The sequence below is a fragment of the Doryrhamphus excisus genome, chromosome 4 (assembly GCF_030265055.1).
Source record: "Doryrhamphus excisus isolate RoL2022-K1 chromosome 4, RoL_Dexc_1.0, whole genome shotgun sequence".
Taxonomy (NCBI): Eukaryota; Metazoa; Chordata; class Actinopteri; order Syngnathiformes; family Syngnathidae; genus Doryrhamphus; species Doryrhamphus excisus.
Genome location: NC_080469.1, coordinates 20,622,513 through 20,648,580, shown reverse-complemented (window position 1 = coordinate 20,648,580; position 26,068 = coordinate 20,622,513). Strand labels below are relative to the sequence as shown.

General features: G+C 40.1%; 1 protein-coding gene across 6 annotated transcripts in view; it reads left to right on the top strand.

Annotated features, from left to right (window-relative positions):
• Window positions 1-26,068, top strand: part of LOC131127834 (membrane-associated phosphatidylinositol transfer protein 2-like) — a 79,800-nt gene that overhangs the window by 47,204 nt on the left and 6,528 nt on the right. The window contains exons 8-21 of one of the 6 annotated variants that reach the window (XM_058070109.1): window positions 5,669-5,773; window positions 5,855-5,907; window positions 6,037-6,108; window positions 8,220-8,464; window positions 9,410-9,599; window positions 9,688-9,807; window positions 9,875-10,089; window positions 10,168-10,343; window positions 12,729-12,899; window positions 15,596-15,748; window positions 18,695-18,859; window positions 20,785-21,084; window positions 21,428-21,576; window positions 23,773-23,889. In XM_058070109.1, coding sequence (XP_057926092.1) covers window positions 5,669-5,773; window positions 5,855-5,907; window positions 6,037-6,108; window positions 8,220-8,464; window positions 9,410-9,599; window positions 9,688-9,807; window positions 9,875-10,089; window positions 10,168-10,343; window positions 12,729-12,899; window positions 15,596-15,748; window positions 18,695-18,859; window positions 20,785-21,084; window positions 21,428-21,576; window positions 23,773-23,889 — 2,231 coding nt within the window. The remainder of the gene's footprint in view (window positions 1-5,668; window positions 5,774-5,854; window positions 5,908-6,036; window positions 6,109-8,219; window positions 8,465-9,409; window positions 9,600-9,687; window positions 9,808-9,874; window positions 10,090-10,167; window positions 10,344-12,728; window positions 12,900-15,595; window positions 15,749-18,694; window positions 18,860-20,784; window positions 21,085-21,427; window positions 21,577-23,772; window positions 23,890-26,068) is intronic. The other 5 variants (XM_058070110.1, XM_058070111.1, XM_058070112.1 and 2 more) reach the window with 5 other exon arrangements.

The following is a 26,068-nucleotide window of genomic DNA, read 5'->3' as shown; positions in this document are numbered from 1 at the left end:
ATCGCCGATTTGTGCCGGCACGAGCTGTATGACAAAGTCTGCCTTTATAAGAAGAAGCACACCCGAGACATGTACGTGAGAGATGTTCCTCTACAGTCCTGTAGGTGGCAGTCATGCGTCTTACATAGTGGCGGCCCCAATTGACCCCAATGCAAGCAGATTGTAACACAATTTAAAATAATTATTCATAATAAATTTTGTGGTTTTGTTTACAAATGTAACTCTTTTTTAATTTATTAATTAATTTTTTAATTAAATTAATTTATTTTTTATATTTATTTTTAAAAATGTACAAAAAATAATTCAAATTATTAATTAATTAATAATTAATTCTAATTATCACAAGAAATGCTACATTTCTTCCATGACTACAGGGGAAAAAAAATTTTATGTGAGATATTTAAATATAGCTATCCTTATGACAACACATTTTCTTCCTCGATTATGAGAAAATAAATTATATCTATTAAAATTATACATACTATATATATTTGTAGATATATAAATAAATATTTATTTCCTATATTTTATTAATGTTATTATTTGATCTATTTGTATTATTTTTACGTGACCCATTAAACATGAAATGCTGATTTAACAGCAAGTATTTCCTTCATGATTAATCATTAATTGTTTGCTCACAATCGACAGCATTCATAACAATGAGTTGACTAAATGATTAGTTATATAGGTGTTTTGCATATTGTAGCCCCTTGTGTTGTTAAGTAGGTACCCATAATCCAAAAAGCCAGCGTTATTATCTCTATAAAGGCAGTTCTGGTATCAGATGTCATGCGATTGTGCAGCCAATGTTGTAATAGGCCACGCTATAGACCGATGGAGCCTTATTAATTGACGCATGTTTCCAGGAAACTGACTCTGCATGCATCTCTTTAACCACAGACCAGTTCTTAAGCTTCCCAGATACCCAGCATGCTTTGGGCTGCAGTTGAAATAACGTCCGCCTCACCCAGCGCTCTCTGCCCGATGAATCTGGCCGAGGACTCATCGTAACGTCAAGTTCATAAATCACAAGCACATTTAGTCCCAGTCATGATACACCCCAGCAATAAAAGACCCTCACCACCTCCCTCAGTGGTCCATTATTGATTGTTTGACACATTCTCTGTTTGTTTGATCCATCTGAATAAAGTTATCACTGCGTGCCTTCCAAATACGTCCTTCTAACCTTACATTATCCACGTCTCATAAAGTGCAGTGGCTGTAGTTTACCATTCACAGATATCCTTTCTGCACATTGAGGTGACATCCCAAAATACTTTTAATGATGATGACCGGATCAAGTAGTACTGTCACTGTAATGAATGCTTGATCTTTAAATGTACAAACATGATACAGTACATTCAGCACATTACTACAGGAGCATCTGCTATTGGAATAAAAAGCCAGTCTTATTTAATATACATACATATACATGTACTGTTATACTGTATGTATATTACACTCAAAGAACGAAATATTAAGCTGGTAACACTTTACAATAAGGTACACAAAATTACAGTACCAAAGTTAACAAGGAATGAACCCACCTAACCACTACTCACAGTTCCTTTGTAACTGCTCATTAGTTCCTCGGTAACTACTCTAGATGTATGTGCCTTAGTTCCTCAGTAACTACTCTACTCATTTGTTCCTTGGCAACTACTCTTAATTGTCTGTGCCTTACTTCCTTTGTAACTACTCATTAGTTCCTCAGTAACTACTCTAGATGTATGTGCCTTAGTTCCTCAGTAACTACTCATTTGTTCTTTGGCAACTACTCTTAATTGTCTGTGCCTTACTTCCTCAGTAACTACTCATTAGTTCCTCAGTAACTACTCTAGATGTATGTGCCTTAGCTCCTCAGTAACTACTCTACTTATCTGTTCTTTGGCAAGTACTCTTAATTGTCTGTGCCTTACTTCCTCAGTAACTACTCATTAGTTCCTCAGTAACTACTCTAGATGTATGTGCCTTAGTTCCTCAGTAACTACTCTACTCATTTGTTCTTTGGCAACTACTCTTAATTGTCTGTGCCTTACTTCCTCAGTAACTACTCATTAGTTCCTCAGTAACTACTCTAGATGTATTTGCCTTAGTTCCTCAGTAAGTACTCTACTCATTTGTTCTTTGGCAACTACTCTTAATTGTCTGTGCCTTACTTCCTCAATAACTACTAATTAGTTCCTCAGTAACTACTCTAGATGTATGTGCCTTAGTTCCTCAGTAACTACTCTGCTCATTTGTTCTTTGGCAACTACTCATAATTGTCTCTGCCTTACTTCCTCAGTAACTACTCATTAGTTCCTCAGTAACTACTCTAGATGTATGTGCCTTAGTTCCTCAGTAACTACTCATTTGTTCTTTGGCAACTACTCGTAATTGTCTGTGCCTTACTTCCTTTGTAACTACTCATTAGTTCCTCAGTAACTACTCTACATGTATGTGCTTTAGTTCCTCAGTAACTACTCTATTCATTTGTTCTTTGGCAACTACTCTTAATTGTCTGTGCCTTACTTCCTCAGTAACTACTCATTAGTTCCTCAGTAACTACTCTAGATGTATGTGCCTTAGCTCCTCAGTAACTACTCTACTTATTTGTTCTTTGGCAACTACTCTTAATTGTCTGTGCCTTACTTCCTCAGTAACTACTCATTAGTTCCTCAGTAACTACCCTAGATGTATGTGCCTTAGTTCCTCAGTAACTACTCTACTCATTTGTTCTTTGGCAACTACTCTTAATTGTCTGTGCCTTACTTCCTCAATAACTACTCATTAGTTCCTCAGTAACTACTCTACATGTATGTGCCTTAGTTCCTCAGTAACTACTCTACTCATTTGTTCTTCGGCAACTACTCTTAATTGTCTGTGCCTTACTTCCTCAGTAACTACTCATTAGTTCCTCAGTAACTACTCTGCATGTATGTGCCTTAGTTCCTCAGTAACTACTCTATTCATTTGTTCTTTGGCAACTACTCTTAATTGTCTGTGCCTTACTTCCTCAGTAACTACTCATTAGTTCCTCAGTAACTACTCTAGATGTATGTGCCTTAGTTCCTCAGTAACTACTCTATTCATTTGTTCTTTGACAACTACTCTTAATTGTCTGTGCCTTACTTCCTCAGTAACTACTCATTAGTTCCTCAGTAACTACTCTAGATGTATGTGCCTTAGTTCCTCAGTAACTACTCATTTGTTCTTTGGCAACTACTCTTAATTGTGCCTTACTTCCTGTGTAACTACTCATTAGTTCCTCAGTAACTACTCTACATGTATTGCCTTAGTTCCTCAGTATCTACTCTATTTGTTCTTTGGCAACTACTCTTAATTGTCTGTGACTTACTTCCTCAGTAACTACTCATTAGTTCCTCAGTAACTACTCTAGATGTATGTGCCTTAGTTCCTCAGTAACTACTCTACACATTTGTTCTTTGGCAACTACTCTTAATTGTCTGTGCCTTACTTCCTTTGTAACTACTCATTAGTTCCTCAGTAACTACTTTAGATGTATGTGCCTTAGTTCCTCAGTAACTACTCTACTCATTTGTTCTTTGGCAACTACTCTTAATTGTCTCTGCCTTACTTCCTCAGTAACTACTCATTAGTTCCTCAGTAACTACTCTAGATGTATGTGCCTTAGTTCCTCAGTAACTACTCATTTGTTCTTTGGCAACTACTCTTAATTGTCTGTGCCTTACTTCCTTTGTAACTACTCATTAGTTCCTCAGTAACTACTCTACATGTATGTGCCTTAGATCCTCAGTAACTACTCTACTCATTTGTTATTTGGCAACTACTCTTAATTGCCTGTGCCTTACTTCCCCAGTAACTACTCATTTGTTCCTCAAAGACTACTCTATAAATGTCTGTGCCTTAATTCATAAGTAAACACTGTACTCCTTCTACATCACTCCATCAGTAACTAGTCTAAATGTATGTGCCTAAGTTCCTTAGTGACTACTCTACCAATTAGTTCCTCAGTAACTACTCTAAATATATATGCCTTAGTCATTAGCTCCTCATTAGCTCTTCATTAGTTCCTAGTAAGTACTGTATTTTTGTGTACCTTATTGTAAAGTGAGACCATTAGGCTCTCTAGTTTGGTCACCATATAAATATATAAAGTGACTACATACGTGAAATACCTCTCATTATGCAATGAAATATTGCTATGATTACAGGAATCCCTTGTTTAATCCCATGGTTAATTGGTTCCAGCCCCAGCCGCGTGTAAGTAAGTGAATTTCCACTAAGTGGGATTCCTGAAATGTGTAGCTATGGCATGGAAAACCTGTTTATGACAGATTTGAAAATTATTAGAGCCGTCTAGACATGAAATAACACCTCTATAGTCACCTTTATACTAACTGGGGATGTAAAGATTACCGGTCTTAATGATTAATCGTAGTAAAACCCGTGGCAGTAGTACCATTTCAAATGAATATTATTGTAAAATCGTGATTGATAAACGTACTTGGATAAACTTGCAGACCAGTGGCACTGTTCATTTCTTGTTGAAGCAGCCATTTCTTATGTTGTGTATGTCTCTCTCTCTCTCTCTTAAAGCACTAACTCTGATGTCAACAAAAGCTCTTGCCCTCAAAAATGGCACCCGCAGCTGCCCACAATACATTGTGCCCTTTCGAGCGCTATACGCAATACTACATTGACAATTTCAATGCGTCTTCCTTATGCCTTATATTTGTATTTAGCTTGATTTTATGCTTGGAAATTCTTTATTGTGGGTGGCACGGCGGTCGAGTGGTTAGCGCGCAGACCTCACAGCTAGGAGACCAGGGTTCAATTCCACCATCGGCCATCTCTGTGTGGAGTTTGCATGTTCTCCCCGTGCATGCGTGGGTTTGGCGACTCCAAATTGTCCATAGGTATGAATGTGAGTGTGAATGGTTGTTTGTCTATATGTGCCCTGTGATTGGCTGGCCACCAGTCCAGGGTGTACCCCGCCTCTCGCCCGAAAACAGCTGGGATAGGCTCCAGCACCCCCGCGACCCTTGTGAGGAAAAAGCGGTAGAAAATGAATGAATGAATGAAATTGTCCATCGGTATGAATGTGAGTGTGAATGGTTGCTTGTCTATATGTGCCCTGTGATTGGCTGGCAACCAGTCCAGGGTGTACCGAAGACAGCTGGGATAGGCTCCAGCACCCCCGCGACCCTTGTGAGGAAAAGCGGTAAAAAATGACTGAATGAATGAATTCTTTATTGAGGCTAAAATGCATACAATATTTTCTAATAATAGGCTAAAAATATTAAACCACAAAACAGCCTTATTTGTTAATATGTTTGAAAACCAGTGATGGAGTAAAGCTGTGAAATTGGAAGCGTGAGGGACTAAAAGTATTGTTAACTTACCACAGATGCTACAGTTGGTGAGTCTCCTGTGGTGGGTGGGTTATCTACAAAAGCCAATAACTGCCAGGGACTAGAATTGGCGGCGGGAACAGAAACAGTTGTGGCTGTAAGCAACTTCTCGACGTCCTGCAACATGGTCGTATCATGAGTGGCCAGCTTCATCTCCCTCTTTTCACCGCCTCTGTACTTTTAGTCAGGCAGAATATTGATACATTGTATAAATCGTACACAGGAAGTGAAGCTATGAGAATGACCTCCACTGTATTATGTAATTAAAAAGCATGTGTCTCCTGCAGAGGACTTCTCAGACGGTGAGGAGGTCTTACCCAAACCCATCACCAAGTGGAATTCCAATGAATTCATAGACAAGATCGAAGCTTCAGACATGGAAGAAACTCCCGGTAAGACAGTCACGGCATCTTAATGTCAACATCCAGGCTATGATGGCGAGTCAAAGGTATCATGTGTGTTTGTGTTTGCAGGTGAGATAGCAGTGGACTACGACACAGTGACCAGCGGGGAAAGGCTAGACGAGGTACATTTGTGTCTTATGACGCTGGCTGAAAAGCGACTCCTCTCCAGAACTCCACATCCCGATGGAAACCCCAATTACTTTTGGAGAGGGCTCCTACGTCCCTGAGCCCCTCTGTCCTCTTGTGTTCAGATGCGAGGCTGCGTTAGCGTCCCAGCCGATAGCTCTCCCATTCCTACCATCACAGTAACACCACACCAGTCAGTAAGTAGCTCAGACCCAGTAGTTCCCACAAAGTCCTCCCTGACTTACTATCCCACCCCCCCTTCCCGCCCATCCGTGTGCCGTCGCCCAGAACCCAGTCCATGGTACTGCTCGACTTCACCACCTTGTGTTCAGCTCCTGTGTCCTTGTAGCTGTGACCTTGTTTACATTCCCAATGTGACATTTTGGGTCAAACCTGTGCAACAAGACTGCTTTGTGGTGTTAGTTGAACAGCAAATTGACTCCGTTTTGTTTCCCTTCGTGTTTGGTTGTCTGTTGGATGTTCTTCTTTACGTACCGGCGATAAAATAGAACTAGGAACTAGCCCTCACATGTCATTCTATTTTGTAACAGGACCATATGACAAAGAGTGAACATGGCTATACTTGCTATACTATAGGTTATCACATGGTTTGTCTGGTATCAGGCGGTCTCGGGCTGATACTGACACTTGGGGGCATGATACTGCGCCTGATACCAGACAAACCATGTGATGATCTTATTATCACATACTATTTAATCATGAGCTTATTATCACGTACTATTTAATCAAAAGACCATTTTGTTTCCAGAAAATGTTCAGTTTATTACATGTATTATATCTAAACAGCGTAAACACAACAATTGCAAAAATATTTCAACAATAATATTTTATCAACACTCTTATCTTATCAAAGTTCCATTAATCAAGTTTGGGTTTTTTGGTGACTGGAGAAGCACTAGGCACTAAGCACTCGTGTGCTGTTCTCTGATTGGTTGTTTCACGGGCACGATACCAGAGCAGCGCGCTCTGAGTGAACAGCTACCGGGGCTGATACTGGACATGGTTAAACTCTATATTTTATCAGTATCACTGGCCAGGTATCATGCCCCCAAGTGTCAGTATCAGCCCGAGATCGAAGTTCGAGGGCTGATACTGGCACGTGGGGGCATGATACTGGGCCTGATACCAGACAAACCATGTGATGATCTTATCACATACTACAGTATTAATTGTCCCTGTACCCTAGAAAGCGCCCATGAATGATACGGGAAAAGGCCCAAATGATACTGTGTCAAAGCCCAGGGCAGTGATACTGATAAAATATAGAGTTTAACCATGTCCAGTATCAGCCCCCGTAGCTGTCCACTCAGAGCGCGCTGCTCTGGTATCGTGCCTGTGAAACAACCAATCAGAGAACAGCGCACGAGCGTGAACACACAGTTTACACTGTTTAGATATAATACATGTAATAAACTGAAAATTTTCTGGAAACAAAATGGTCTTTTGATTAAATAAGATATGCCTTTATTCGTCCCTCAGTGGGGAAATTTGTAAATTTGTAAATAGTATGAGATAATAAGCTCATGATTAAATAGTATGTGATAATAAGATCATCCAAAAAAAAGAAAATGTTCAGTTTATTACATGTATTATATCTAAACAGTGTAAACACAATAATTGCAAAAATATTTCAACAATAATATTTTATCAACAGTCTTATCTTATCAGAGTGTCCTCCTCATTAATGGTGATAAAACGTTCCATTTCTAATATTCTGTTTGCTATTTTCCCGATTTGTCTTTCGCCGGGAGTGTCAACCGCTGACATGTTGACAGAGCACAGACGGCAGCAAAACAAACGCTGTGTGTTCACGCTTGTGCGCTGTTCTCTGATTGGTTGTTTCACAGGCACGATACCAGAGCAGCACGCTCTGAGTGGACAGCTACGGGGGCTGATACTGGACATGGTTAAACTCTATATTTTATCAGTATCACTGCCCTGGGCTTTGACACAGTATCATTTGGGCCTTTTCCCGTATCATTCATGGGCGGTTTCTAGGGTACAGGGACAATTAATACTGTAGTATGTGATAATTTAGAGTAGTCAGTGTACAGCTTGTATAGCTTTACTGTTATTATGAAAACAGCCGGCAACACAAGTTAGAGCAATGTGATCTTATTCCTCTTGGACATGGAATTCCCTAGATTAGATTATAATAATTCTGACTACTGTTAAGCTTATGCAAGATCCAAATAAAAGTGGGACCTGTTTTGTGCTTCAATACCCCAATGAAGCCAACGTATCCTCCATTATCGTATTTCATCATCACTTTTGCTTCTGCTCACAGGAGAGCTCGGCCCAGCAGTGCCTGCAGCCATCCAAGATCCACGTACTCATCCTGGTTCTCCACGGAGGCAATATCCTCGACACGGGCGGCGGCGAACATAGCGGCAAGCAAGCCGACGTCAACACCATCAGCACGGCTTTCGAGACGGTCATGCGTGTTCACTACCCGGCCGCTCTGGGACGCCTTGCCATCCGACTGGTCCCGTGTCCCGCCATCTGCGCTGAGGCCTTCTCGCTGGTGTCCAAGTAAGACGGCGCTCATAGTTGCTTCAATGCTTCTGGTCTTCCTCTACAAGCTGGTTTAGGATCTGTTACATTTGTGCAACAGTAAATCCTGATTATCATTGGGGTTTTCTAGTTCCAGCTGGGATAGGCTCCAGCATTACAAGCGACCTTAGTGAGGATAAGCGGCATATAATACCATGCCCAGTTAGTAATGCTGCATATGGCAATTGGCATTCCCTATCACAGTATTCCTCACTTTTTTATTTTTTTTAATTTTTAATTTCTGTTTTATTCTCTGGATTTTTTTTTTATTATTATCATGGTATGACTTCATCCCAAAGTAATTTATTTTTTATATTTATTCTTTGAATATAACAGCATTTGTACCCTAATTGCACATTAATTTTTGTTGTTTTCTCACAATATTCCATCTTTTAGTTCTTTGTTTCAAATCTATGCTTATAAACTAATTATTCCCTCATATTACTTTTTTGAATTTATCTTATTTTTATAACTTTATTCTCCTAATATTTTGACATTATTCTTGTGAAATTACTGTTTTTGTCGTCCAGTTTTTTTTTTGTTTTTGTTTTCCTGTTTAATTCCTGTTTTATTCTCTGGATTTTTATTTTTTTTTATTATCATGGTATGACTTCATCCCAAAGTAATTTATTTTTTATATTTATTCTTTGAATATAACAGCATTTGTACCCTAATTGCACATTAATTGTTTAGTTGTTTTCTCACAATATTACATCTTTTAGTTCTATCATCGTGTTTTAATTCGTAGCAGCGGCAATCTATAATTCTTAACAACATGCAGCATACCATACATTAGCGTGACTCTCCAGCAACTACCGCTAACTTTAAGTTGGCATCTGGGTAAAAATCAGTTAGCCAATCATAACTAGAGTGTTAGCATTCCTTGTGTAGAGTCCAATGAAAACGTGTCATCTTTTGCGGCAGCCTGAGCCCATACAGCTACGATGAAGGCTGTCTGTCCAGCATCCAAGATCACATCCCGTTGGCGGCTTTACCCCTCCTGGCCACCTCGTCGCCACAATACCAGGATGCCGTAGCCACCGTCATCGTCAGAGCCAACCAGGTGTTTGCCGACTTTATCAAGTCTCTGGATGGGGCCGCTTTCTCGGGCCAGGTTGGTTACCGCACCTTCATATTTGCTTTTTCTATTGTTGTCATTGGTTCCTGAAGCAATTACATTGAGGCTGAATATTTGCTTTCAGGTCTGCCTCATCGGGGACTGTGTAGGAGGAATATTAGGGTTCGATGCTCTATGCAGCAGCAACCAGACGGTCAATGAAAGCCAGAACAGCAGCCGGCGAGGCAGTATAGTCAGTGTCCAGGTAAGAAAGAGTCAACTTCTACAAAAGCATCTAAACGTCTCACATTTGTGTGTGTCATTACACGCAGGACCAGGACCTCCTCTCTCCAGGCACCATTATGAATTTCGGACCAGGTTCCGCCTCACCGACGCTGGAGGGCAGCCGCCACTTGAGTCGCAGTAACATCGATATCCCTCGTACGATGTCGGGCGAGGAGAACAAGAGACAACTGGCACGCAAGAGGAGCGACTCCTCCACCTACGAGCTGGACACCATAAAGCAGCATCAGGCCTTCCTGTCCAGGTACGTAGACGCTGAAGAACAATGCTGGTCCCTGAATATTATGATAGTCTCCGGTATGATTTAGTATTTTCCTTCCAGTTTGCATTCCAGCGTCCTGCGGAGTGATGCCACCTCACGCAGGTCCAGCAGCAGCACCATGCTGGATGGGGGCGCGCAGGGGAAGTTTGAATTTGAAGTGTCCGACTTTTTCCTCTTCGGCTCGCCGTTGGGGTTGGTGCTGGCTCTGAGGAAGACCGTCATTCCAATGCTGGATGGTAAGCCGCAGTACTGGAGTCGTAACAATCTCAGTTTATGTTTAGGCGGGGGTGGCCAACCTCAAAAATACACATCAAAAATACACTTAAAAAATACAATCAATCAATCAATTTTGGAACTAAGGTCATCGTTTGATTTTTAAAATAATATACAGTTACAAATACCTTAGTTTTTGCACATATGAGTTGTTTGTTGCGAGTGGCGAACCGCTTCGTTTGTGGGTCCTTGAAGTCCTTATATTGCACTTCTTTGCTCATTGTTGTGTTTTACATTTTTCCCCATCTTTATTGTCTGGATTTTTTTATTATTATTATCATGGTATGACTTTATCCCAAAGTATTTTATTTTTTATATTTATTTATATAAGTATTTTTGCTTTATTCTTTGACTATAACAGCATTTGTACCTTAATTGCACATTAATTATTTAGTTGTTTTTTCACAATATTACATCTTTTAGTTCTTTGTTTCAAATCTATGCTTCTAAACTAATTTTCCCCTCTTATTATTTTATTCTTATCAAATTTTCGAATTCATTTATCTTATTTCTATAACTTTATTCTCCTAACATTTTGACATTATTCTTGTGAAATTACTGTTCTTGTCCTCCAGTTTTTTGTTTTTTTTCCCGTTTCATTTTCCTGTTTAATTCCTGTTTTATTCTCTGGATTTTTTTTTATTTATTATTATCATGGTATGACTTTATCCTAAAGTAATTTATTTTTTATATTTATTCTTTGAATATAACAGCATTTGTACCCTAATTGCACATTAATTATTTAGTTGTTTTCTCACAATATTACATCTTTTAGTTCTTTGTTTCAAATCTATGCTTCTAAACTAATTTTCCCCTCTTATTATTTTATTCTTATCAAATTTTCGAATTCATTTATCTTATTTTTATAACTTTATTCTCCTAACATTTTGACATTATTCTTGTGAAATTACTGTTCTTGTCTTCCAGTTTTGTTTTTTTGTTTTTTTAGTTTTCTTGTTTAATTTTCCTGTTTAATTCCTGTTTTATTCTCTGGATTTTTATTTTTTTATTATTATCATAGTATGACTTTATCCTAAAGTAATTTATTTTTTATACTTATTATTTGAATATAACAGCATTTGTACCCTAATTACACATTAATTATTTAGTTGTTTTCTCACAATATTCTATCTTTTAGGTCTTTGTTTCAAATCTATGCTTCTAAACTAATTTTTCCCTCATATTACGTTATTCTTATCAAATTTTTGAATTCATTTATCTTATTTCTATAACTTTATTCTCCTAACATTTTGACATTGTTCTTGTGAAATTCCTGTTCTTGTCTTGCAGTTTTGTTTTTTTTGTTTTCCTGTTTAATTTTCCTGTTTAATTCCTGTTTTATTCTCTGGATTTTTATTTTTTATTATTATTATCATGGTATGACTTCATCCCAAAGTAATTTATTTTTTATATTTATTCTTTGAATATAACAGCATTTGTACCCTAATTGCACATTAATTGTTTAGTTGTTTTCTCTCAATATTACATCTTTTAGTTCTTTGTTTCAAATATATGCTTCTAAACTAATTTTTCCCTCTTATTACTTTATTCTTATGAAATTTTTAAATTCATTTATCTTATTTTTATAACTTTATTCTCCTAACATTTTGCCATTATTCTTGTGAAATTACTGTTCTTGTCTTCCAGTTTTTTTTTGTTCTTTTGTTTTCCTGTTTAATTCCTGTTTTATTCTCTGGATTTTTATTTTTTTATTATTATCATGGTATGACTTCATCCCAAAGTAATTTATTTTTTATACTTATTATTTGAATATAACAGCATGTGTACCCTAATTGCACATTAATTTTTTAGTTGTTTTCTCACAATATTACATCTTTTAGTTCTTTGTTTCAAATCTATGCTTCTAAACTAATTTTTCCCTCATATTACTTTTTTGAATTTATCTTATTTTTATAACTTAATTCTCATAATATTTTGACATTTTGATATTCTTGTGAAATTACTGTTCTTGTCCCCCAGTTTTGTTGTTTTGTTTTTTAGTTTTCCTGTTTAATTATATTTTTGAAATGTGCCGACTGCCATTAAAAATACAATTGGCCCCTAGAACCGCACCTTGGGCACCCCTGCTTTAAAGGAACTTTTTTTTCTGTCATTGTGCTTTTATGTGGCATTGTTGACACATACCGTTGGCTATAATACATGTCTGTCATCACAAGCATTATATTAGGGCATTTAGAAAGTTGATCATGCACTGAAGTATTAAGTGCATCATATTGAATATTTTGCTCCTCTAATGTTGAGCTAATTCATGAATCAAAAGTGAGCAGAGTGTCTGTGACAGTTGAGCATGTTCTCATGTCTTTTGCGTCTTTGCATCGCCCCCCCAGTGGCCCAGCTGCGTCCCGCCTGTCAGCAGGTGTACAACTTGTTCCATCCTGCCGATCCTTCCGCTTCCCGCCTGGAGCCTCTGCTGGAGAGGAAGTTCCACCTGTTACCTCCCTTCAACGTGCCCAGATACCAGCGCTTCCCCCTGGGGGATGGAAATTCGGCTCTGCTGGGTGAGCACCCTCCTCCCTGCCACTGTGACGTACTCATTCTGGTAGACGCGATAAAAATAGCCTTGCTTAATCATATGCAGTCACGACTGCTGAATGTGTTTCTGCCTTACAGTACACACACATAGACAAAAATAAGACACTGCAACGTTTGAGTGTTGTCTTGTTTTTCCATCATCATGCCCGAAAAATGTTTTTGTGGCACACTGTATGCATTATCTCACGGGAAAAATGCAACATTTTTCTTCTGTTTGTGCTTCAGCGTCTCTTGTGAAGCATTTAATTCATACAAACCTCCCGACTGCGTGTGTGTGTGGCTTCAAGGAGCGCTATTGCTCACTTTACCCACTTTTTACATATACGGTTGAACTCTTCGCTTGTCCAATGTAATAGATGTCACATACAGTTGTCCCTCTTTTATTGCTGATAATTGGTTCCAGACCTGGCCGCAATAAGTGAATTTCCGCAAAATAGGATTAGGATATAGATAAAGTTAATATTTTTGTATTTGTGGCACACAAAACCTGTTGACTATCTTCTAAAATCAGTTTTTAACATAATTAGAGCCCTCTAGATATGTAATAACACCCATATAATCACCTTTACATTTGCATTAGCCATTATAGTAAATATAATAAGAGAAAATAAGAACAGAACAGAAGCCTGTGTTATTATGATTATTATGTTATTCAAATCAAATCAACTTTATTTGTATAGCACTTTTCCTGCAAAGACATGCAACACAAAGTGCTTTACAGAATGAAAACAATTACCACAATTAAAAGGAAAAAGCAAAGAAACAAAAGAAAGCCCCTCCTTCCCACCCTCCATACTAGACACACACACACAATCACAATCACACAATCACACACAGTAGGGAGACATGGCATGGCACTGAGGATCAAGGAAACGCCACCTTTGGGGCCGTCCACACTGGGAGGAGCTGCAGGCCGTGCCATCGGGGGACCAGCACCCGGGCCCCCCGACTCCGACAGACGGGCGAACCCCCACATTAAAGGGAGGAACCCCCAGCCGGCCGGGTCGAAGGGACCCAAGGATGGCACCCCCTCAGCAGACCCGACACAGCCCCCAGTGTGGAGGACCCCCCCTGAGGAAACACTGGAGTTAAAAGCTGAAGACTAAGAGCATAAAATAGGACTAAAAAGATAAAAAAAATATTATTATTGTGCCCATTGAAACCAGTAATAAATGCCTGTTCTGGCAATCATGTTCGGTGCTTGTCTCACTGAACAATTACTGACACCTAGTGGCCAAAGTAGAGGACTACATTCACAGTTGGAACGCTTGTTCTGCCTTGTGGTTGTATTGTAGTTCATTGAGCCATTTTTATGCTTGGAAATGCTTAGTTAAGTCCAAGAATATTTTTTTTTTTTTTACTAATAGGCTGTATTCAACCACAAAGCAGCAATGATTGATTAATACATTTTGGAAAAACCATCAAAGTGAGGACTGTAATGTGGGGAGTGGCGATTGTATAACATACACCAACGTAACATCAAGGAGTGGGACTGTATAGCTATGTGAGCTACATTGCTAACATGACACTCACATTTTAAAGGTAAGCCTATTTGCTGAAGGAAAAAGCAAATAAAGCGCCCATGTTTGTAGCTGACCGACGGGGAAAAAAAAAAAATTGCATCTCACATTGGGTGCTCATAGACGGGGACCCAATGCTGTTAGAAAGTTATTTTAAGTCACCTTTGCATAATAAACACTGGAGCTAGGGTTGGGCCACATCAGGTCCCCCCCCCCCAAAAAATGCATTTATTAAAACCAAAAAAAAATTAAAAACTTTGCTTTGGTTTTCAATTTTCTACATGAAAAGCTCCGATAAAGCATTCCACTGTTCTCAAATATCTTACTTTTTATTTTTCTGCACAAAATAAGATGAAAAATAAATAAACAAATCAGGAATAAATAAAATAAATCAATCAGTAATAAATAAATAAATATAATAATAATAATAAAATGGCAAATAATAAAAACTTAAGAAACCACATATAATTGGGTAGACAATTTTTTTTTTCAGATTAAAATGAACAAAGCATTATTAGAGCCCTGTAGACATGACAAAACACGACTATAGTCACATTTATACTCTTTTTATTTACAACATATTGTGCAACTGCAGGGTCTTGAGACACCATGCTAACTCGCAAACTAGAGCGCTAGCGATCTAAACGGTAGCCTTCAAGTTATTTCCTTTAAACTTAAATAGCCAAAAACTTACCACTTCCACGCGGATAGGGAGGATAACTATTAACAGTTATTTAACCTTTAACATGAACATGAATCAAACGTAATCATTTTTTCTGGGTACATGATACCATACAGCATCCATATCAAACTTGCGCAGGCTGCACTAACTTTCATATCAAGGCGGGGGCCTCAAACTAGTGTCCTGCGGGCCACATTTGGCCCGCGGGCCGCGTGTTTGAGACCCCTGCCCTACAGGTAATGTCTTATGCAGCACTTTGGCACACCAAAAAGCAAACATTTATTTTGGTAATCAGGTTGATCTCCATGAATGTTTAATCATGAATAACAATAACAGAAGTTAAAAAAGACCAGCACTCCACTAAGGCCTTGACTTGCCTTTCTGTCTCTTTCTTGCTTCATATGTTTTTGTGTCTTCCTTGTCCTCCTCTCTTCCTCTGACCTCTGACCTCCCTCTGTAGTGGAGACAGTCCAGAGCAACGCTCAGCTGCTACTTGACAGCGGGCCCCCTCTGTCGCTTCGCTGTCAGGAGACCATCAGCGAGACGTGCATCCCCGTGCCGGTGCTAAACTGGCAGGAGGGTGGCCTCAAAGCCATACCCGTCACTCTGGAGTGTGTGTAGCCTCTCCCGTCACCTGCTTCCCCTCCGTCGTCCTCGCTCGCTTATCATCTTCATGTTGTCCCGTTCCCCTTATTGTGTCCACCTCAGTCAAAATATATGAATGTGGTACTATTCTAAATGCTCCAATTAACGCCACAAATCACTTAACCGCAGTCGCCGGGCGCATGGTCCACAAAAGCAAATGCCCACTGAGGTCTCCAATTAGCGCCAAGCTAAACAATATTAGCATTAACTCCTGTGGCTGACGGTAATGTAGTTGGATGGCATTTGACGTATCGGGATCGGGAGTGGTTAGCATCCAGCGTCTGCATGCTCATTATACGTGTCACACCTTGCAGTGAACTCATCACCGCTACTAATGCTAATGCAGCATTGGTTCTGTTGCTGCTGTTTTGTGCAATATACTGGTTCCCAAATGACAGCTATGATTTCCTTTCCACTTAGAATCAATTAATTCATATACAATAATGACTCAAATTTAGGACATAACTGCATCTCTCCAATTATGATCTAGGTCAGGGGTCTCAAACTCAATTTACTTGGGGGCCACTGGAGCTAGGGTCTGGGTGAGACTGGGCCGCATCAGGTTTTCCAGAAAAAAACAACAAAAAAACGCATTTATTAAAAACAAAAAAATTTAAAAAACTGCTTTGGTTCCAATTTTCTACAAGAAAAGCTCTGATAAAACATTCCACTGTTCTCAAATGTCTTACTTTTTATTTTTCTACACAAAATAAAAATAAATAAATATAAATATAAATTTATAGAATATAATATATTCTATAAATAAGAATAAAGAAAAATCAATCAATCAGTAATAAATAAATAAATATAATGATAATAATAATAAAACGGCAAATAATAAAAACTTAAGAAACCACATATAGTTGGTGGGTAGACAAATTATTTTTTTCAGATTAAAATGAACAAAGCATTATTAGAGCCCTGTAGACATGACAAAACACGACTATAGTCACATTTATACTCTTTTTATTTACAACATATTGCACAACTGCAGGGCCTTGAGACACATGCTAACTCGCAAACTAGAGAGCTAGCGACCTAAACGGAAGTTATTTCCGTTAAACTTAAATAACCAAAAACTTACCACTTCCACACGGATAGGGAGGATAACTATTAAAAGTTACTTAACCTTTAACATGAACATTAATCAAACATAATATTTTTTTCTGGGTACATGATACCATACAGCATCCATATCAAACTTGCGCGGGCCGCACTAACATTAAACTTTCATCTCAAGGCGGGGGCCTCAAACTAGTGGCCTGCGGGCCACATTTGGCCCTGGTTTAAGGTTTATTTATTTTTGAAATTTAAATGTTTTGTCCCAAGTATGAGGTGATATGACCATCCAGTGACATAATGTGTACCATAGTAAGTGTCAATATAGTGATATATATAGCACATCATGACTGGTTCAAGACTCTTCATCCTTGTATTTAGCAAACATCAACTGCTTGTATTGTTTCTTGAATTGGCTCATCGTTGTGCATTGTTTGAGGGTCTTACTCAATCCATTCCATAGTTTGATTCCACATACTGAAATGCTATGGCTTTTTAACGTAGTCCTAGCATATAAGTGTTTCAAATGTACTTCTTCCCTGAGATCATATTTCTTCTCTCTTGTAGAGAAGTATTGGATGCATTATGACTTCCGCGTGACCACAATCGCTGAATTAGCCAATAAAAATGGAATGTACGGTCAAACGTGGACAACAAGACCTTTTCTCCCACACTGCACCGATGCAGGAAGGCCATTTTCCATGAAGGCAATGCAAACCACCTCAATGTGACTTCCTATCAGGTTGCTCACTCCTGCTTGTTTGCATAAATAAACCTCGGGGACCGGTCTGCTGCCTTCATGAAAAGGGGGCATGTCATGATTTGCATGGGAGCGCAGGATGTGAGCCTCATGGCCAGTAGCAGCGATGTCCACCCCATCTTTGCTCTGACATTTATTTACAACATATTGCGCAACTGCTAACCCGCAAACTAGAGAGCTAGCGACCTAAACGGTAGCCTTCAAGTTATTTCCTTTAAACTTAAATAGCCAAAAACTTACCACTTCCACACGGATAGGGAGGATAACTATTAACAGTTATTTAACCTTTAACATGAACATTAATCAAATGTAATAATTTTTTCTGGGTACATGATACCATACAGCATCCATATCAAACTTGCGCGGGCCGCACTAACATTAAACTTTCATATCAAGGCGGGGCCTCAAACTAGTGTCCTGCGGGCCACATTTGGCCCGCGGGCCGCGTGTTTGTGCTCTAGGTCATTAAACACCCTGGGTATAAGTACAGCATTCATGGTATTGCAACAAGTAAACAAACGGCCATCAGAACAACAGCACCTTTATGCTAGGTGCAGATAATAATATTTAATACCTGTGTTTTGAATCACAAAGGTGTTTATAAATGTGTTTATTATTATGGTTGGAGTTCGCGGTGATGTCAAACTATAAGGAAATATTCATTTTGAATTATTAGTGTGAAGCATTGCTGTACTAAACCACGCATATGTACCTAATGTGGTGGACAGTGAGTGTGACCACATATATTTTTATTGAAATAACAATTTATTCTAATTACTGCAACAGTCAACATGTAAATGTGTCAAATCTCCTCTGTGGTTATCATCACCTTTGTGTTGTGTGCTGTTGTGTGACGATGGTGTGGTGTGGTGTGCATTTGTACGCAGTGATACTTGTGGTGACGCTTCAGAGGTCATCTGATTTCATAACATGGGACGCCACATTGCTAAAGTTTTCTACCAGATGTCCATCCTCTGAAAGCATCACACGTCTCCGTTAGCCAACCACCCCCACCCCTCCCCCCTCATCACTGTGTGAGTGTCGTCCTTGCCCGTGTCTCATGTCTAACGGGATCTCCTTGTTTCGGCTCAATAGCGGATGTTGTTCAGTCTCATGGTGGTGTCTTCATGGAAAGTTCGTACCCCTCATCCCCCGTAATGGGCCCCTTCTCGCGGGGCCAGCGGCGAGCCAGTGAGGTCAGCATTGCCAGCCAAGTGTCAGGAATGGCAGACAGTTACACTGCCAGCAACATAGCCAACAGTAAGTGTTCTCAATGCCAAACGGTCTACCCCGCCCTTCACACACACACACACTCTACTCTTCCTACCTCTCTATTCTATCCCGAACCTTCCACAGTAGGGATGGGCATCCTTCTTTGCTGGGAAGATGAATTATCGTTACTTATTTGGTTATGTATTTACCGTGTAGAAGTCTTGGGCCACCATCAGATGTATTATTGTAGATATGCTGCACAGTGTTCAAGTGGTTAGCGCACAGACCTCACAGCTAGAAGACCCTAGTTCAATTCCACCCTCGGCCATCTCTGTGTGGAGTTTGCATGTTCTCCCCGTCCGGGTACTCCGGTTTCCTCCCACATTCCAAAAACATGCTAGGTTAATTGGCGACTCCAAATTGTCCATAGGTATGAATGTGAGTGTGAATGGTTGTTTGTCTATATGTGCCCTGTGATTGGCTGGCCAACAGTCCAGGGTGTACCCCGCCTCTCGCCTGAAGACAGCTGGGATAGGCTCCAGCACCCCACGACCTTCATGAAGATAAGCGGTAGAAAATGAATGAATGAATAAATGGAATATTTTGGTAGTTATATTATAGTAATAGGGTTTTTAACATTATTAGAGCCCTCTAGACATAAAATAACACCCCTATAGTCACCTTTACATTTGTATTACCCAATATTGTAGACATAAACAGAGAAAATATGACTATTAGACATAAAAAAGATAACATAGGCTCACACGTTAGCAGTTCCTTGCTCACTTCCTGTGGTGGCTATTGTCTCATCATGTAATGGCGGCTTTAAAGGGCTTTACACTCGTATTCCCCAATATAGCAGACATGAGAGTAAATAATCCATTTAAGATGTAAATAAAACTCCAGTTCATGTGTGTCACATTAAATGTGTTCCCTCGGGGGCCTTAGTAACGAGCGGACAGAACAGGAAGTGGCGTCAGAGGTTCAGCTATGAAAAGCGGCAGAAAATGAATGAATGATTATTGTTTATGATAATATTTAGATTCGTTGTGATCACGTGGTTAAGGGAAGTAGTTGGCTGGCCACCAGTCCAGGGTGTACCCCGCCTCTCGCCTCAAGACAGCTGGGATAGGCTCCAGCACCCCCCGCGACCCTCGCGAGGAAAAGCGGCAGAAAACTAATGAATGAATGAATGAATTTTTGTTATTGTTTATGATAATATTTAGATTCGTTGTGATCACGTGGATAAGGGAAGTAGTTGGCTGGCCACCAGTTTAAGGTGTACCCCGCCTCTTGCCTCAAGACAGCTGGGATAGGCTCCAGCACCCCCCGCGACCCTTGCGAGGAAAAGCGGCAGAAAATGAATGAATGAATGAATGTTTGTTATTGTTTATGATAATATTTAGATTCGTTGTGATCACGTGGATAAGGGAAGTAGTTGGCTGGCCACCAGTCCAGGGTGTACCCCGCCTCTCGCCTCAAGACAGCTGGGATAGGCTCCAGCACCCTCGTGACCCTCGTGAGGATAAGCGGTAGAAAATGAATGAATGAATGCTGCATTCTATGTCATTCAATAGAGAAGAGCGTCGTATTTCTTCCCGTCATATGCCCATCCCTACTCCTCACACACACCTGCTTAGCCAGGTAGACACGAAGACCCCCCGTGAATCCTGGCCCTCATAGAGCAGGCAGAGGTCTAATGAAAGAGCGCCCCCTGTCCACTGTCCACTGTCTCACTCGACGTCACTGTCTTCAATGTTGAATGCATTAATGTAATGCTGCTTGACCAAACCAAGTTGTGTTGTGTTTTATGTGTGATTGTCCCACATACGCACTGTAAGATCTGTTCCACACGCAGCCCCCCCATGCTGGATGATCACGTCTTCTAACTGATAATTTTGTCAGCTTCCAGATGGACACGCCCGGGTACAAATGTTCACATGCTTCTATTTGTTTTTTTTCTCCCCCCGTAGCCAAAACACAGCAGTTTAATCAATCCAAAAGGGTTGGCCTTTTGTCCCAGCTGGCTCTGTCGTCTCAAAGCAAATTCTTCCTGAAAAGCCCCCCGAAATCCCGTAAGAAACAAAAGGCCAAGCAGGCCTTGCCTGAATCCCCCGAGAAAGATCACCACGCGGCCGAGCTGGACTGGACTGAGACTGAAACATACGGCGGTTTGAATCCCGCCGGCCAGTACGATACCATGCTGTCACCCGGCCTGGACTTTGCTATATGTGACCTGGTCTCGCTGGACTCCCAGGCGGAGGTGGATCAAGGTATTGCACCTGGAAGAGGTCTACGAAAGCTCTGTTCTCCAATCCAAACCGTCTTCATCTGTTTCTGTAAAAGCGTAACACAGAAATCCAGATGCCTTCTTTCCAAATATTCATACTAAATCAAATAACCTTCCCTGGGTGTGTCTCTTTTTCCTCGCCTGCTCTTGGATGTTTTTCGGTGTCTAACCTCCACAAAACCTCTCCTTTGGTTAGATGAAGAACTGCTGGGATTTGTGGCGGGTTTTTTTTTTTTTAACTTCCTCTTTCCCGTGCAACAATTAACAGTTGACTCTTTTAAACGTGACTCCTTGTGCAACCCGACTCACTGCTCACTGCGTCCCAGTTGCAGCACGTTGGTGGGGCACCAAGCGGATGGACTTTGCCCTCTACTGCCCCGACGCTCTGACAGCCTTCCCCACCGTGGCTTTGCCTCATCTCTTCCACGCGTCCTACTGGGAGTCCACCGACGTGGTGTCCTTTCTTTTGAGACAGGTGAGGAAACATTCCCAAGCCCGAATGCTCATTTTCCATTGCATGGCTCTAGAATGAATCAGTAGTGACTGTGGAGGGCTCGGCTTCTGCATGATGATTGGATGATCTGTCTGAGGTGGAATCCCTTTTTGATTGACAGTGAATTGAGCGAATCAGCCATTTTGACGATAAACCTCCAATGGAGCATTTCCCAAGTTTGTCATTCCGTTGTTCTGAACTGATCTTTGTTAAAAACGACAAACGCAGGGGTCTCAAACTCAATTTACTTGGAGGCCACTGGAGCTAGGGTCTGGGTGAGACTGGGCCACATCAGGTTTTCCCAAAAAAAAAACGCATTTATTAAAAACAATTTTTTTTTAAACTTTGCTTTGGTTCCAATTTTCTACAAGAAAAGCTCTGATAAAACATTCCACTGTTCTCAAATATCTTACTTTTTATTTTTCTGCACAAAATAAGATGAAAAATAAATAAACAAATCAAGAATAAAGAAAATCAATCAATCAGTAATAAATAAATAAATATAATAATAATAAAACGGCAAATAATAAAAACTTAAGAAACCACATATAGTTGGTGGGTAGACAAATTATTTTTTTCAGATTAAAATGAACAAAGCATTATTAGAGCCCTGTAGACATGACAAAACACGACTATAGTCACATTTATACTCTTTTTATTTACAACATATTGCGCAACTGCAGGGTTTTGAGAACTCGCAAACTAGAGAGCTAGCGACCTAAACGGTAGCCTTCAAGTTATTTCCTTTAAACTTAAATAGCCAAAAACTTACCACTTCCACATGGATAGGGAAGATAACTATTAACAGTTATTTAACCTTTAACATGAACATTAATCAAACATAATAATTTTTTCTGGGTACATGATACCATACAGCATCCATATCAAACTTGCGCGGGCCGCACTAACATTAAACTTTCATATCAAGGCGGGGGCCTCAAACTAGTGTCCTGCGCGTGTTTGAGACCCCTGGACTAACGTGTTTGTTGTGTCACTCTGTGGAGTGGATTCTTTCCCCAACGGCTGCAGAGCTTCTGCGCCCGTCACACAGTAACCTTGCTAGCAGCTCCAGCCGCACTTCATGGCAGATACTAGAATAAACACATTTATATGATGTAGGCCAGAAAAAAGAAGCTTCCCCGCCTTGAATGACCAGCAGCTGTAACTGGTATGAATACTACCAGATACTACCACATAAATGATCTCATTAGAGCAGGGGTCGGGAACCTTTTTGGCTAAGAGAGCCATGAAGGCCAGATATTTTAAAATGTGTATCTGTGAGAGCCATATACATTTTTTTAAACATTGAATGCAATAAAATGTGTGCATTTTTATGTAAGACCAACAGTTTTAGATATAATGGGCTCTAATTATGTAGACCAGGCACACTACCCCACGCCAATGGGGTGTGGCCAGCACACTTTCGTGAGCAGCGCAGTGTCTAATAATAAATCAAATACTTGCTGCCATTAATACAACTTCTGCTGCTGCATAGTTTTGCACCGTACTCAGTATATTTCATTCTTTTGGCCATCTTCACCAGAAGGCTTGGTTCTGCAGCTTTAGCTATTTGACTAAAGGAGGAAAGTTTACATTTACATGTTTTTTTGACATCTCAATGACCGAGGTAGACTTACAGCATTACCCAGTAATAATCAAGTTTTGGTGTTTGACCTGGAAAATATCATCAGGAAAGATAGATATGGTTGGCCGTATTGCAGCAGAATATAGATGGACGAATTAAAATGCATAAGAAAGTTGTTGATTTTGAATATTATTTTTAACAGTCATTTCTGTGATGGTTTACTTTAAAATGTTAGCAAAAATGCATTTTTATTGTGGTAAGAAATGCTTGAGAGCCAGATACAGTCATCAAAAGAGCCCTACCTGGCTCCCGAGCCATAGGTTCCCTACCTCTGCATTAGAGTGTCCGGTGTGACACTGGAGGCATCAGGGAGTGGCTCTACCAACATATGGGTACAGCAAAGCTCTGAATACTGCAGTTTTGTTTTACTCTCCTCTTGGATAAAATGTGTCTTAACAGAAGTAAACAGAGGAGAGAATTAGTATTCTTCTTTGTTTGTGTCTCATTCTCATTGATTTTCCGGTTTGCGCACTTCATTATGAGCTACGCCCGGCCTGTCAATCATCTTACAAATGACTGATGATCTGTTGCAGGTCATGAGACACGAGAACTCCAGTATCCTGGAACTTGACGGAAAAGAAGTATCCGAGTTTACACCCTCCAAACCTCGGGAGAAGTGGCTCCGCAAGAGGACTCACGTGAAGATCAGGGTGAGCGTGGATTCTGACGGGGTTGGGGGTCATCGAGCATGTAAACTCAGGTTGGAAAAAAACCTAAAACAAACACTATAGTACAGTCATCCTCCGGATATCTTAAAAAATGAATTTATAAACATTAGCTGTTTTGTGGTAGAATACCACTTATTATCAGAAAAAATACATACTGTGTAATGCATATGTCAGCAAATATTATTGGCTTAAATGAAGCCTTTTCAAGCATAAAAAATGTTAAAATGAACTAAAATCCAAATGCAAGACAGAAGAAGCTTTCTAATTGTGAATGTATTATTTTGCATTGGCCACTAGGTGTCAGTAATTGTTTGGTGAGCTGTGATCGCCGTAACTACTACAGGTTTAAATGATCTCACGACAGCCACAATAATTCATTCATTTTCTACCGCTGGTCGCGGGGGTGCTGGAGCCTATCCCAGCTGTCGGGGTACACCCTGAACTGGTGGCCAGCCAATCACAGGGCACATATAGACAAACAACCATTCACACTCACATTCATACCTATGGACAATTTGGATTGGCCAATTAACCTAGCATGTTTTTGGAATGTGGGAGGAAACCGGAGTACCCGGAGAAAACCCACGCATGCACGGGGAGAACATGCAAACGCCGGGGGTGGGATTGAACCCTGGTCTCCTAGCTGTGAGGTCTGCGCGCTAACCACTCGACCAGCCACAATAATAATAGTCATAATTATAGCGACTTCATACAAAAGAGTCCCTGAGAGGCTGAAGCCGGGCCTTTACTTTGTCTGACGCGCCGCACATAAAAAAATCTCTGAGATACAAAAAATGAGTTTAACCTTTTATTAAAGAAAAATAATAATCAACTTATGATACCGTGCACAAACTCATAATCAAAGTAATCACACAGATCAAAGGAATTAGCGGTCAACAAAAAATACGGCAACCCTGCTCACCCTCTCGCTTTGTCTCTCTGGCCACACAGGTGAACAGGTGCCTATATTAACGAAACGTCACCGCCCATAACCATTTGACCTACTTCTCTTATCCACGTGATCACAACAAATCTAAATATTATCATAAACAATAACAAACACCACTATTCAAATTTAAACTATCATTCACTTACAAAAATCAATCCTAATTCATTCATGGCTCCGACAATAATAATAACACCGGCTACTGTTGGGGCAATAACCCACAAGGAGCTAAAACTCATAGCTGAACCTCTGACGCCACTTCCTGTTCTGTCCGCCCGTTACTAAGGCCCCCGAGGGAACACATTTAATGTGACACACATGAACTGGAGTTTTATTTACATCTTAATTGGATTATTTACTCTCATGTCTGCTATATTGGGGAATATGAGTGTAAAGCCCTTTAAAGCCGCCATTACATGATGAGACAATAGCCACCACAGGAAGTGAGCAAGGAACTGCTAACGTGTGAGCCTATGTTATCTTTTTTATGTCTAATATGTCATATTTACTCTGATTATGTCTACAATATTGGGTAATACAAATGTAAAGGTGACTATAGGGGTGTTATTTCATGTCTAGAGGGCTCTAATAATGTTAAAAACCCTATTACTATAATATAACTACCAAAATATTCCATTTATTCATTCATTCATTTTCTACCGCTTATCTTCATGAAGGTCGTGGGGTGCTGGAGCCTATCCCAGCTGTCTTGGGGCGAGAGGCGGGGTACACCCTGGACTGGTGGCCAGCCAATCACAGGGCACATGTAGAGCATGTCACCTAGCATGTTTTTGGAATGTGGGAGGAAACCGGAGTTGCGGGGGGTGCTGGAGCCTATCCCAGCTATGTTGTTTCGTTTCTCATAATGTTATGACTTTTAAGCAGCTTTTTTAATATTTTGATATTATTTACGTAAAAATTGCATCTGTTTTTTTTTTTCAATTTTTCCACTTATTTCAACTCTCTTCTCATAATTCTGACTTTATTCCCAGAATAATTTCACTATATTGTCATGACATTGTCAACCGCAAAAAAAAAAAAATTACCAAAAATTTTTTTACCAATTTTTTTTTTACCCGGAGAAAACCCACGCATGCACGTGGAGAACATGTAAACTCCACACAGAGATGGCTGAGGGTGGGATTGAACTCCGGTCTCCTAGCTGTGAGGCCTGCACACTAACCACTTGTCCGCCGTGCAGCCCTCCATTTATTA